Source organism: Sus scrofa, chromosome 2 (genome assembly GCF_000003025.6).
Source record: "Sus scrofa isolate TJ Tabasco breed Duroc chromosome 2, Sscrofa11.1, whole genome shotgun sequence".
NCBI lineage: Eukaryota > Metazoa > Chordata > Mammalia > Artiodactyla > Suidae > Sus > Sus scrofa.
The window spans coordinates 71,656,905-71,671,138 of NC_010444.4; the positions used below are offsets into that span (position 1 = coordinate 71,656,905).

General features: G+C 53.4%; 1 protein-coding gene across 14 annotated transcripts in view; it reads right to left on the minus strand.

Moving 5' to 3' along the window:
* ARHGEF18 (Rho/Rac guanine nucleotide exchange factor 18) overlaps nucleotides 1-14,234 on the minus strand; it is a 96,418-nt gene that overhangs the window by 5,809 nt on the left and 76,375 nt on the right. For all 14 annotated transcript variants that reach the window (XM_021083927.1, XM_021083931.1, XM_021083925.1 and 11 more), the window contains 8 exons: nucleotides 12,470-12,720; nucleotides 11,574-11,699; nucleotides 9,052-9,169; nucleotides 7,958-8,206; nucleotides 6,034-6,110; nucleotides 4,566-4,744; nucleotides 3,389-3,453; nucleotides 618-800 (listed from right to left, as the gene is read on the minus strand). In XM_021083927.1, the coding sequence (XP_020939586.1) occupies nucleotides 618-800; nucleotides 3,389-3,453; nucleotides 4,566-4,744; nucleotides 6,034-6,110; nucleotides 7,958-8,206; nucleotides 9,052-9,169; nucleotides 11,574-11,699; nucleotides 12,470-12,720 (1,248 nt within the window). The remainder of the gene's footprint in view (nucleotides 1-617; nucleotides 801-3,388; nucleotides 3,454-4,565; nucleotides 4,745-6,033; nucleotides 6,111-7,957; nucleotides 8,207-9,051; nucleotides 9,170-11,573; nucleotides 11,700-12,469; nucleotides 12,721-14,234) is intronic.

The following is a 14,234-nucleotide window of genomic DNA, read 5'->3' on the forward strand; positions in this document are numbered from 1 at the left end:
ACAGTGGTGATTGGAGACACAGGAGGAAGAATGTCCGTGTGGCCAGAGGGAGACTGAGCACAAGCAGCGTCCACAAGGGAGCCCTCTGGCCTGGGTTCTCTTCACTCCGATGGAAAGTTCTGAAGGGAAGGCTACGTCTGTCTCATCTGCCATGGAAAGAGGAGTCCTGGCCATCCTGCTGGGCTGGATGAGCACTGGTCACCAGGCCTGGCGCAGGACTCGGCGGCTGCATGGAAGCTGCCAGGGTCTCCGCAAGGACCCTGACTGTGCTTACTGGCCAGGAACCCCTGAAATGACTGGTCAAATGCATATGTGTGCATTTTTCCGGAGGTGACCCACGTATTAGAAAGAAGAGGAACTGTCTCAGCTGGAGAACCTGGGGCCTAGCATGAAGCCTCACGTGTGGCAGGCCTTGGGAATGTTTGTTGAGTGAGTGTGAGACAGTACTTTAAGTTTGCAGAGAGGGGCTGGCACCTGATTGTGTCCTTCCAACTCTAGGAGAACAGAGGCAGATGGGAGCGCCTGGATAGGGTGATGTGAGGGCCTGGCCTCGAGGAGCCCACCAGGGGGGAGGGGGCTTGGGGGCCGCACCTGGCCTCAGTGCTGTGGCTACTCACTCTCGCTCATAGCTGACTTGAGAATCAGCTCCCCCTGCAGGTTCCCAGGGGGGTCTCCTCCCCGGAAGAGGAGCCGCGGCTGGGCAAGGTCCTCGAGGCCACTCATCTCGGCCATCTCCAGGTAGATCTGTTGCTTCTCGCTGAGGCTCTGTGCGATCTGCTGGTCTTTCACGTTCAGTTGCTCTGCAAAGTGGGGGTGGGGGTGGGGGTTGGGGTTGGCCTCCTCTGGGGTGGTCTCCCTGGAGAGGGGCTGGGGGTGGGGTGAGGATGCCTGGCAGGGCCCCGCTGACCCACGCCCTATCCAGAGGTGGACCTCTGCCTTTGTCTAACATTCCCAAGAGGCAGGTGCCAGTGTGGCCCTATCTCCTGGTTGACTCCAGTGATTAAAATCAAACACACTGGAGGTGTGGGGGAGGACCATAATGGGCTGATTTTTATTAGTCTGGGACAAATTGAGAGCCTGATACAGAGTTTTCTAATCTCGAAAGCCTTCTTACAAGTCTCTGGGTTTTATAACCTTTTTTGCTGCCATGACTATGACTTACTATCTTAGACTTTCGCACTGATTGCTAGTACATATACATTCATCCTGTTCCACTAAATTAGTGAGCTTACTTTACCATTTCCAATAGGTTTCCAGTTGAGTGTACTGATTTTTCTGGGCAAATAATCATGTCACCTGCAAACAATAATTCTGCCGCCTCCCTTCCAATCATGGTCTCTTCCTTCTGTTTCTTCCCTTATTACCCTGGCTGGAACTTCCACGGTGAAGATAATAATGGGGAGAGTCAGGGGCCCTGCCTCACTCCTGACTTTGATGGGAGTGCCCCTGACTTTCCAATGTGAAAGATGAGGTTGGCTTTTGGTCCAAGAGAGGAAAGAAGATCTTAATGAAGAAAACTCTATTTCTTTAGGGGTTCTTTTTTGGGGGGGGGGCGCCTGTGGCTTATGGAAGTACCCAGGCCAAGGATTGAACCTGTGCCACAGCAGTGACAATGCCAGATCCTTAACCACTAGGCCACGAGGGAACTCTGAAAATATCTTTCTTCCCTTTATTTTCTTTTTTCTTTTTAGGGCCGCACCTGTGGCATATGGAAGTCCCCAGGCTGGGGGTTGAATCAAGAGCTGCAGCCACCGGCCTATGCCACAGCCATAGCAGCAGAGGAACCGAGCCACATATATGACCTACCCCACAGCTTGCGGCAATGCTGGATCCCAGACCCACTAAGCAAGGCCAGGGATCACACCTGCGTCCTCATGGATACTAGCTGATGGATACTAGTTGGATTCATTTCCAACGCATCACAATGGTAACTCCGAAAAACATCAATTTCTAATTCACTAAGACTTGCTAGGAATGGTTGATGGAGAGAGATGACTGTCTGGCTCTGTGGTGGCCATGGAGATGTGTCTGTGCAGGTCATGTATTTTCCTACCATCAGGTAGAAGTAAGTGAAGAGGATGAAATGAATACTATTGAATTTATATGACTACTACGTTAGCATTATACTTTCAGGGGTCAGTGGGATTTTGGGTGTTTTTATCCCTTCACACCTTCAAACGTGCACTCTCTCCACAAAGAGAAATAAAATACACATCACCTAATTTTATGTACTGATTGCTTAAATGTTACCTAATTCAAAAATAAAGATGGTGGTGAGTGAAAGAGAAGAGGGGAGCTGATTGAGACTGCAAAGTACTAGGACTTTTACTCTTGGCAATGACCTCCCTGAAATCTCATGGGAACCTGTTAAAACTGGGGAGGAGAATGGATAAGCACAAGGTGGTCCATCCATACAACAGAATATTATTCTGCCTCAAAAAAAGGAGGGAAATTCTGCCATATGCTGCCACTTGGATGAACCTTGAAAATATCATGCTCAGTGAAATAAGCCAGTGATGAAGGGCTAAATGACCCCACTTATATGAGGTGTCTGGAACAGGTCAAGTCATAGACAGTAGAAAAGGGGTTCCCAGAGGCTGCGGGAGGAGGGAACAGGAGTGACCGCTGATGGGGATGGGGTTTCTTTTTTGAGGTGATGAGAACAGCCTGTGTTGGCTGTTGGCTGTGGGGATGGCTGCATAACCTTGTGTTGGATACTGAGAGCCCCCGCGTGGCCCACTTTAAATGGGTGACCTGGGGAGTTCCCTAGGGGCCTAGAAGTTAGGATTCCTCACTTGCACTGCTGCAGCCTGGCTTCAATCCCTGGTCTAGGGACTGAGATCCCACATCAAGCCACTGCACGCCTTGGCCAAAAAAAGAAAAAAAAAGGTATGTATGGTATGTGAATCTTATCTCAATAACATAGTTTCAAGAAAAAAATCCAAATGGAGGAGGAAGCCTGTGTCACTGGTTGCAAAGCCAGGATGGTCTGGGTCTGCTTGGCTCCAGAAGGAAGTTGTGGGGTCCCGGGCTACTACCAGGCTCCCTGGGGTTTGATGCACATGAACTGGGGCATCCAGGTGGAGGCCCAGCAGGCGTCTGGGGAAGGGACAGTGTGTGTCCGGAAGGGGCTCAGGGACCCTGGCAACCCCTCTCCCTTTCCCCCACGTCCTCTGGAAGAGCACTACAAACTGTTCTTGTGTCCTGTGCAGGACACAGGACAGCCCACAGCCAAATTCCTGGTCACCTGGATGGTGATCTGCTCCAAGGCCAGTCCCGATGGGACGGAACACAAATGCCACTGCTGGGCCCACGAGGGCTCCAGGGGCCCTGTCACCTGACGAGGGACCACACGGTGGGCACAGAGGTCGGACTGATGCCCCCTTACCTTGGAATTCCCTCAGCCTCATGGCGCGGGCCTCGCTGAAGGGCCCCTCCTCCTCGTCCGGACAGCTGTAGGGAGAAGGGACAGACAGCCTGCCGCCTCTGAAACAGCACTGAGGGGTCTGCCTGAAGACCCAGCTGCAGAGCATCCCTGGTGTGGTGGAGATTTAGCCTGCCACAGGTTAACCGTGCTGGAGAGAAACACAGCCCATCGAACTAGGGACCAAACCCCAGCCACAGCAGTGGCAACACTGGATCCTTAACCGCTAGGCCACCAAGGGAACTCCATGGTCACAAGTTTCAAATGCTTGGCTGAAACTTGGGAGGGGAAAAGGGGCAGTTCATTCCCTGGGGACCTCCCAGGGACAGGAGGCTGCCAGCCCAACAGAGCTGGAGTTGAGTATCAAGGGAGCTCCGAGCAGACTGAGGCTTCGGGAGGCTTCTAGGCATTAAGGGAGGGAGCAGCAGGCTGGGGGCAGGTGCTGGACCACAGGCCCCATCTGCCAGTGGACCAGAAGCCAAGCATCACAGAGCCACAGGGCTGGGGTCCTGAGGGATCCCCTGGCCTCGTGAGAACGGACAGCCCACCATGTCAGGTGGATACCCCACTGACACAGAAGGTATCACCTCTCCCGGCCAGAGACATCGGGCCTTTTTGGCCATTGTTGGAAGGAGCCGGAATGGCACTGTCTGGGCCCCCTTAGATGAGGGGATGGACAGAGCACTGATGTGGAATGAAAGGCCAAGGGACCTCCTGACCCCCTGCCTGCAATCCCCTGCACCCCTGCAAGCTCTCTAAGGTCAGTGCTGATTTGCCTGCCATCAAAGCCAAGGGCCAGGGTTCCCGTCATGGCTCAGTGGTTAACAAATTTGACTAGGAACCATGAGGTTGCAGGTTCGATCCCTGGCCTTGCTCAGTGGCTAAGGATCCGGCATTGCCGTGAGCTGTGGTGTAGGTCACAGACGCAGCTTGGATCCTGCATTGCTGTGGTTGTGTTGTAGGCCAGCAGCTATAGCTCCAGTTCGACCCCTAGCCTGGGAACCACCATATGCTGCAAGCGCGTCCCTAAAAGACCAAAAAAAAAAAAAAAAAAGAAAAAAAAGAAAAAACACACACACACAAAACAAGCCAAGGGCAAAGCCATCGGGGGTATAGGGGGAAGGCCCACACGGCCCCTCACCTCTCCACGGCCCTTCGGATGTGGGCCATCCACGTGTTCCTCTCCTCCTTGGAGCTGGTGTAAATCTCGTACATCTCAGGCCCGTGCAGGGAGGCGCTGATGAGAAACATGGCTTTCTCCTCGTTGGCCACTTCCCTCACGATGAGCTTTTGCAGCGAGATGACGGGGCGCTTGGAGTCCTGCATGGGTGGGATGGGGGGGTCACCCTATACCTGCCGCACCCCAAAAGCCCAGAGCCATAAGCCAGAGGGGAAGGGGACTGGAGGCGGGTACTGTGCATCCTGCTATTCTCAAACAATTCAAAGCAGAAAGATTTTACCATCTGGGGAAAAAAAGCCACTGGTACAGTGATATCCTCACATCCTCTTAATATGTCTGTTCGACATGCTTAACAGAGGTTTTAGAATCACTAACGCACGTACACTGTACACAACTCATACAAGAGGAGGTTGTCTAGACGACACAAGAATCTTCCTCCCAATCCTGTGCCCAGACACCCAGAGCCAACCAGTATACCCAATCTGCAGTGGATCCTCCAAGAGGTAAACGCTCTGACCGACCAGGAAAAGGCACCTTTTTAATTGGTTGTTATGTGCAGTATTGTTCCCCTGCCCCAACTCCCCAAGCTAAGGGCCTAACCTCAGAAGGTAACCGTGTTTGGAGAGAGGGTCTTTATGAAGAGGTGACTATAAAATGAGGTCATCAGGGTGGGCCCTAATCCCACGTGACCAGTGTCTTTATGGGAGAAGCGAGCAGGATGCAGACATGTGTGGGGTAGGGGGTGGGAGGCCCAGAGCAGGTGGCACAGCGGATTAGAGACGGCCCATTGTGCTCACGAGAGTGAACATGCAGCACGCACGAGACGTGCTGGAGTCAGGGCGAGACAACCGTTTGGCAAAACAGCTTGACCAGTTCCGGAAACTTCTTGAGAAGCTAGTTGCGACTCTGGGAAAGGGATGTAAAGCCACCTTCCTCTCCAGGTGAACCCGGAGGTGAATAGGCTCTCTGACCCCTTGGCGGTGGGTACCTGCGGACCACACAGATGAGCAGGGGAGGAAGCCAAGGTACTGGTGGACGTGGCCCAGGCAGGATGGATGGAGCCCCAGCCTGACGCCAGGTTAGGCTGACTCAGCCCTTGCCTGAACTCATGGCCTGCTTGGCTCCTGTGATGCGGGTGTTCTGGGACCAGCGGGCTATGGGGCCAACGTGGTCATAGCTCACAGGGCAGTGGCTGCCTGAGCACGCATCCTCAGGGAGGAGTTAGATCCCAGGGAGGAGAGGGCCATGGAGATACAGGGAACTGGCCCGGATGTTGGCACAACTCTGAAGCCCAGGATGGGGCAACGTGGATGTGCTTTTCCAGCCACCTTGCTCTCCAGCTGTCTGTCCCCTGCCTTGGCACTGGCCACCGCCTGCATTCAGTCACCTCAAACAAGCAGCCCTTTGTGTGAAGGGATAGGACACGTACCACAGAAGCAAAGACGTATTTTTGATCCTTTTCTTGTAGCAGCAGAAGCACGTCCGTCAAGAGGACGGCAAGGACATCTAAGGGGACAAGAGAGAAGGAAATGTCTTATGGCTCCCGTGGCTGCGTGGGTCCTGCTGGGCAGATGTGGAATCCCAGGCAGGCCTCAGCCCGCACCACAATGCTTCTGCAGGAGCCCGGGGGTGTTTTTTTTGTTTTGTTTTGTTTTGTTTTTTTTGTCTTTTTGCCATTTCTTGGGCTGCTCCCGCGGCATGTGGAGGTTCCCAGGCTAGGGGTTGAATTGGAGCTGTAGCCGCTGGCCTACACACAGCCACAGCAACGCGGGATCCAAGCCGATTCTACAACCTACACCACAGCTCACGGCAATGACGGATCCTTAACCCACTGAGCAAGGCTAGGGATCGAACCCACAATCTCACGGTTCCAAGTCGGATTCGTTAACCACTGAGCCACAACAGGAACTCCCCAAGGGGTGCTCTTTGACCTCAGTCCCTTTCCATCACCCTCCTGGTTTCAACTTTTTTGTTTTGTGGGTTTGTTTGTTTGTTTTTGTTTTGTTTTGGCTGTGTCTGCAGCATGCAGAAATTCCCAGGCCAGAGATTGAACCCACGCCACAGCAGTGACAACACCGGATCTCTAACCACTGAGCCACCAGGGAACTCACTAGTATCAACGTTTAATACCGATGCATGGCAGGAAGCCACAGCGGACTGAGCACGGCTGGGACCCACTCTCTCTGATTTCCCAAATGGGAACTAACCCCTATGTCCTTCCCGCTTCTGAGTCACACTTGCACCTCCTTCCACAGCAACGCTCTTATCCCCGAATGTCTGAGCATTCTGGTGGCAGTAGGCTCAGTGCCTTATCACTGTAGGGACATCGTGCAGCAACCTGCATGAACCAGCTGGTGCACATCCTGAACCGTGTTTCCGACAGGAGCACTCATGATGCAGGAAACACAAACACTGCCTTCTCGGGGAGCTGTTCACGTACCCCATCTCAACCAGGAGCCTTCTCCTCCCAGAATTCTCAGGCGAAGCAGTCTGTTGGGTTTCTCTAAAGCACATGCTGCACTTTTCACTAGTTTCCTGTTTACTTCTCTGCCTATGGACTGGAGCCCCATAAGGGCAGGGCATTCACCAGCCACCTCGGGGCCTGGCACATAGCAGGTGCTTAACTGTTTAACTCTATCTTTGGGTGGCTCCCCTGCTCAAGTTAGGGACAGAGTCTGTCATTTGGCCGCCTGCAACACTCCCCCAAAGATACCATCTGTAAAGGTTAGGACGGTTCTAGAGGCTCATGAAATGGACAGGAAACTCTGGGATCAGTCCCAAGTGCCCTCTTGCCTGGAACTGCACCACAGAGCTTGAAGGGAGGGCTTGGAGCTCGCCCTGAGCAGCCGGTGGGATGCTGTGGGACACTGAGGTCTGTAGCCTGGGTGGCATCCTCTAGCCCCACGGGGCCCTCACTGCTGTTTAGAACCCCGGGGTCTTTGCTAAACCTGGGGTGTCATGATACCTGGGGCTTTTGCTCACAAGACAATGACTCGGTGTGCCCCCTCCACCTGGCGGCCCTGCCTGTGTGAACCACACCATCTTAATCCCTTGAGAAAGAGGGTGCTGGTTCGACCACCTCCCTCTTGCTGTAATTCTGCTACAACTGCTTGTCCTGAATCAGTATGGTACCTTTTCTCAGCCATGAAGCGGCTGGGCTGCAGTGGCTCTGTGTCAGCTGGCACCCAGCAATCCAAAATGGCCCTCACAGATCCAAGAAGGCCCCCAAGACTCCAAGAGGGTGCCAATGATCCCAGATGGTGCCACCTTTCCAGGATGGTGTCCACCACTCCAAGATGGCACCTCCCAACTCAAGATGGTGCCCACCAGAGGTGACCAGGGACAGGCTTTACCTTTCAGGCGCCCTGACGTGGTCTTCCAGCACAGCGTGCCCTCCAGGTGGAGCTGCCGCTGCAGCATGTCCTCCTTGCGGAAGGTCAGCCCATTCTTGAGCTTGCTGGATGACTTCAGGTCCATCTTCCCTGTGATCTCCTTGAGGCGCTGGCCCTTCTCACACTCGCTGACCCTGGCGTCCACTTGTGAGATGATGTCTCTGATGAGGTTCAGGGCCTGGGTCAGGTCTTTGTTTTCCTCGGAGCCAGCTGCCACACACAGCAGAGTTAGCGCTTTCCTTTGCGGTCACAAACACAGTGGAGGTGGACATGCTACGGGGCCGAGGAGGTATGTCCCAAGGCCACTGCTCGGGGGGCCCTCAAGAATCACCTTACATCTCGAATCTCCTGAGATGTAAATGTTTTCTGTTTCTGTTTTGTTTGTTTTTTAGCCAAAGACAGTGCTTCTGTAGAAGGCAGAAGCTAAGGTGCAAATCAAGCTACAAAAAAGGCCCTGCACAGCATCGCTGGCCCCTCTTGGGTACAGAGACTCCCCCGTGCCGTCCAGCTCTCCGTAAGACTCCCTCCTCCTGCCATTACCAGGGCTGGCTCCTCCCACTCCAAGGACTCCACTCTTTTGTGGCGGGGAGCTTTGGTCATTCTCCCTCGGCCCAAATCCCTGCAGATGAGGGAGGTGTGGTCAGCACTGCCCTGGCCTCCGGGATCCCCTCACCGGGCTGCAGGCTCTCTGCCCTTCACGGCTGCAGGTGTGCGACACAGAGGTCATCCCAAGAGTGATCTTAGCAGGGGTTCTACCTCCATCCTTTCACCCCCTCTCCAATACGAACTGAGGGCTGCTCCAGCCCAGCCTGCGCAGGGACTGGCTGGAACAGCAGGCAGGTAAGACCAGGCATCCCGTCTTTCTTGAGTTGGAAACCCCAAGCATGGGGGGGTCCACCAGGTGGCAGCTCAGTTAGTGATCCCCGAGCCCAGCTGAGTCCGGAGCACCAGGACAGACGGCAGAGTGGACTGTCTAACCCACGGCTAGAACAGGGGGCTGGGAGAAAGAGACCACTCCCCAAGCACCGATGAGCAAGGCGGGAGAGCTACCGTACCTTCTGTGTTCTGAATAATGCGCTCCACCAGCACGGGGTACTTGGTTATGCGCTGGGTGACCAGAAGAATACACTCCTGCACGCCAAGCCTCCTCACGATGGAAAAGTTGCCGATTTTCTACAAAATGGAGAGAACAAAGCCACACCCTGTGGATACCTTATCACCTGCCAAACCACTTGGCAGTGGGACAGCAGGACTGTGGGTTCCTTCCTTTTTCAGCTCAGGGGGACCTTTTTTTCCGCCTCTGCCAGATACTTGAAAGCAGAGACCACCCGCTGTATACAGAAAAGCAGAGGCAGCTTCACCTGCTGGAAACGAGGGCTCCTGCAAAATCCACTATGGAGAAGCCAGCCTGGGGGGCAGGGGTGGCTACGGGTATCACCTGGAGATCTGGCCCACACACACGTGCACGTGCACAGACCCTAACCTTCCAGACCCCAATGGGCCTGTGTCTCTGGACTGGCTCTCTGGTGGCTGCTGGGAGGGTGCATGCTTCTAGCTAAGAGCCCGAGAACTGGTCACTTGAGGCCACTTCTTGGGGGAGGCTAAGGGCCTCTTCCTGTGCTCTCCAGAGCATACTGCACATTCTGCTTTCCTGTCCCCGCTGCTCTGGTGTTTGGTTCAGGAAGGTACTGATCACAGAGGGCCACTTTTTTTTTTTTTTAATAAATCCATTTATTTCACAGTTTACTCTTTTTTTTTTTTTTTTTGGCCTTTGTAGGGCCACACCCACGGCATATGGAGGTTCCCAGGCTAGGGGTCGAATCAGAGCTACAGCTGCTGGCCTACGCCACAACCACAGCATCACAGAATCCAAACTGTGTTTGTGACCTATACCACAGTTCATGCCAATGCCAGATTCTCATCCTCTGAGTAGGCCAGGGATTGAACCTGCATCCTCATGGATCCTCGCTGGCTTCTTCACCTGCTCAGCCACAACAGGAACTACAAGGGCCCCTTTTAAAGGGGACCCAAGGAGGCACTGGGATTTGTGAGATTCCAGGGGCAGAGAGCTGCCTGCTTCCTTCTATCTCATTGGAAACCTCCCACTATCCAGCTGTTTCTGGTTCATGATGACAGATGGTTTGTCCCTCTGCTTATCACCAAGAGACCCCCTCCCTTTCAGGTCCATCCACGGCCAGGACCATGGACTGAAATTTAAAAACCCATCATCCTGATCTCTAGACTGCTGGGTATCACTTCAGAATTAAGGCCTTGGGGTCCAGGCAACAGGAGGTGGAGCTGTTTGGGGATGAAGTGGGCCGGCTGCTGCAGAGTTTGCCTTCTTTTCTTTTTTAAATGATTTTTATTTTTTCCATTATAACTAGTTTACAGCTCCTGGACTTGACCAGGAGCAACTCCCAGGAAGTGGGAGGTGGAGCCTTACCCAACCTGCTGACTCAGCTTCTGGGCCCTGAGCACCTGTTCACTGTTGGGCAGAAGACAGGAGTGGGTCATTCCACCTTCGGCAGGGACAAATGGGGACCAGACGGGAGGAGGCAAGGGAGGGGCAAAAGCTTAGAGAAATGCAGGTCTTGCACCTGCCAGAGCATCTGAGGCAGAGGAGGTAGCTCCGGAAGGCTGGTTCCTGGGACAGGGAAGCCTCTCGTAGTGACACTTATGTCACCTCCACAGTCTGAGCAATGAGGGCCATCCACTGGGGCGGGGGTGGGTCATCTAAGGGCCTCCCTGGGATGAACAAAGCCCAAGGTTTGCTTTGCTTTCTTTTCTTTTAAATGAGTTTTATTTTTTCCATTATAGCTGGTTTACAGTGTTCTGTCAATTTTCTACTGTACAGCTTTGCTTTATTTTCCACCTTGGGCTTCTCCACAGATCCCACTGCCCTGTTGTAAATGGATTTGTGGTTAAAAACAAAACAGAAACTTGAAAATCACTGCTTTATGACTAGTCATTTATAATCCCAAGCTCTCCAAAAGCTTACAGTTCTGTGTGGAGGGGGAACACTCCAAAACATATCACGAAGTTGAGGAGTTCCTGTTATGGTTCTGTGGTAATGAACCCGACTAGTATCTATGAGCTCAGGTTCGATCCATAGGCCTCCCTCAGTGGGTTAAGGATCTGGTGTTGCTGTGGCTGTGCATAGGCCAGCAGCTGCAGCTCCGATTTAACCCCTAGCCTAGGAACTTCCATACGCTGCAGGTGCATCCCTGAAAAAAAAAAAAAAAAAAAAAAAAGAAGACAAAAAGCCTTACAAAAACCTTATCTTTGAATTTCCCATTGTGGCTCAGTGGTAATGAACCCAACTAGTATCCGTGGGACGTGAGTTCGATCCCTGGCCCTGCTCAGTGGGTTAAGGATCCAGCGTTGCCTTGAGTTTCGGTGTAGTGTAGGTTGCAGATATGGCTTGGATCTGGTGTGGCTGTGGCGTAGGTCGATTTGACCCCTAGCCTGGGAACTTCCATGTGCCATGGGCGCAGCCCTAAAAAGACAAAATAACAGCAACAACAAAGCCCCCCCAAAACAATGACTTTTTTAACTTTAAAAAAATTATTTTTTTTACCTTGATCAAGTTTTGAAATTTCTTGTTTTGTTGCAGCAGCAACTTGTAGTGATTGACGGCTTCGTTGTGGCCACTACAAAAGACACCGTATTTTTCTTTCATTCTCTCCCCAATTTCACCTGAAAACTGAAGAAAGGCCATGAAGATGTTACTAGAAGGAAACACGAAAACTGCCAGGGGAATGCTTTTATCTCGGTCACCTGGCTCTGCTAAAACACGGGCTGACCTTACTCGGGATTTCGCTTTCTTGTCTAGCTCGCTCTCAAGGAGAGAAACGGTTCAGGACGTGTGCCTCGTCACCAGGTGCAAAAGGGGAAAAGCAGAAAACTTTTACATGCCCCAAGTGCTTCGGAAAGCTTCCTGAAATCCCAGGAAGAGAATGAATGTAAGCCAAAGAATGTTAGAAGGATTCAAAGGCAAAAGGGGGCTTCCAACGAATCCTAGCAAGCTGACTTAGGATGCTCGGGGCTCTCTGAGGGCACACGGTCCCTTCTGTCAAGCTGGCCTCAAAAGAAGTCAGCACGGGGTCAAGAGACCTGCCACAGATGGCATCAGTCCAAAAACACAGCCAGCAAGACCAAAAAGTAGGGAGCTTCCTGGTGGCGCAGCACGTTAAGGATCCAGCATTGTCACTACTGTGGTGTGGGTTTGATCCCTGGCCGGGGAACTTGCACTGGCCAGAGGTGCGGCCAAAAAAAAAAAAAAAAAAAAATTCAGCCAAGCAAACAAATGAAAGCCCAGAACACACAGTGGACAGTGTTTGGACTGATGTTTGGGCCTGTTTCTAGACTGCTGGCTGTGTGCTTGGCTCTAAGGGGCCAGGATGGCTATCCTTGGGAGCATGTTCTTACAGTAAGGAAAGTGACAGGGCGGGGGCTGGTCCCGGCTGCGCCCACCTGCTGTACTAGGAGGTCCCCGATTTTCTGAATGATGTAGTTGCGGTCACTGCCCTCCTCCAGGGACTCCTGGCGGCGCTCCTTCAGCCGAGACAGGAAGTGGCTGTGCAGCTCCAGCAGGTCGTCCGCGCCAGGGAAGAGGTGGCTGACGGCCTTGGGGCTGAACTGCAGCTCCTCGCGCAGGGCCCGGGAGTAGACCTTCAGCATGATCTTGAGCGTGCGCACGTGGTGGGCCTCCGTCTGCATCAGCTCTGGGGGGACATGCAGGCAGGACTTACTGGTGCGGGGTGGACGCCCGGCTTGGCGTGCTGCCTGCCTGCTGTGTGCTAGGCCCGCTTCTCGGTTTCTGTGAAGCCTTCCCACCCTGGTGGTCTTACTGCACAGGGGCCAGGCCTCCTGGCCCTCCCAGCCCTGCTGGGGTCCCAGCTTAAGATGGCAGCGAGGGGAGAAGAGACAGCAGGAAACAGAGGACCCGGATGTACACTGGGACCTCATGATTCACAGGAGGGTTTCATGCCTTGAGTCAATCGAAGATGTTTCCGGGCTGTTTTATGCAAGAAGATTGTTCTGATGAACACCCCTCCCTGGGATGCAAAATGTACACATTTGTGCACATTAGTGACCAGACTACAACTGACAGAAAAAGCAGAGCTCAAGTGAGGATGTGAATTCACTCTTAAAGGTCAAAAGGATGAGATTTTTTTTTTTCTTTTAAGGGCCACACCCAGGGCATATGGAAGTTCCCAAGCTAGGGGCCGAATTGGAGCTACAGCTGCTGGCCTACACCACAGCCACAGCAACACTAGATCCGAGCCACGCCTGCGACCTGCACCACAGCTCACGGCAATGCCAGATATTTACCCACTGAGTGAGGGCTGGGATTGAACCTTCATCCTCATAGATACTATTTGGGTTTGTAAACCACTGAGCCACAAGAGTAACTCCAAGATAGATTAGATTTTGTAAGGGAGTTTTTCTGCCATTTAAGGCAAGGCCTCAAAGCTGTTAGGTACAAAAGTCAACAGCGCTGGCCAGGCCCAGGGCTGTCTGTGCTTGTCTAGCAAAGGGCTGTCCAGATGGCAGCAGTGGACTAGTCCCTCCTGGCCCTCTCTGCAGGGTCCCTAGCTGGGCTGGGGCTCTTCTGCCTACTCTTCTGCTTCCCCACACCCTGACCTGCTCTGGCCCTGACAGGGAGCTCAGTCTTTGAACTGTGGAAGGAGTGGGTGTCTACTGGTGAGTGGGGCAGGGGAGCTGGAGGGACTCACAGGGGGACTCAGGGTGGTACCCAGCCCAGGATGGGCAATGTCTGGGAGCTGTGGTTTCCATGGTGACTACAATATGCCGCCTCAAGGCAGTGGCTGCCCATGGCTAGGTTCTCTGGTCGCCAGTGGGAAGAGGCACCCACCTATGAGCCAGTGTATGGTCACGTGCAGAGAGAAAGACATGCCTCTGGAACCCCTACTACGGCCACACCTGGGCCTGTCTGTGGTCACCAGAGACGGCTAGGATGGGCCCTGGGAGGGTGGGAGGGGGTCTTCCCTCTCTAGGTCACCAGCAAGGTAAGGATGAGTCAGGACTGAGCACTCAGCCACCTGTCCCTGTGGGCAGGTTCTCACAAAGCCCGCCCCAGCCACCTCCTCCCTGGCCTGGAAGGCAGCACTGCCCTGGGGTGAGGAGTGGGGCAGGTGGAGTAGGCCACGCAGTCTCAGGGAGGGTTGGTAGGGGAGCCCAGGGTCCTAGATGGAATTAACTTATTTAAAAAAAA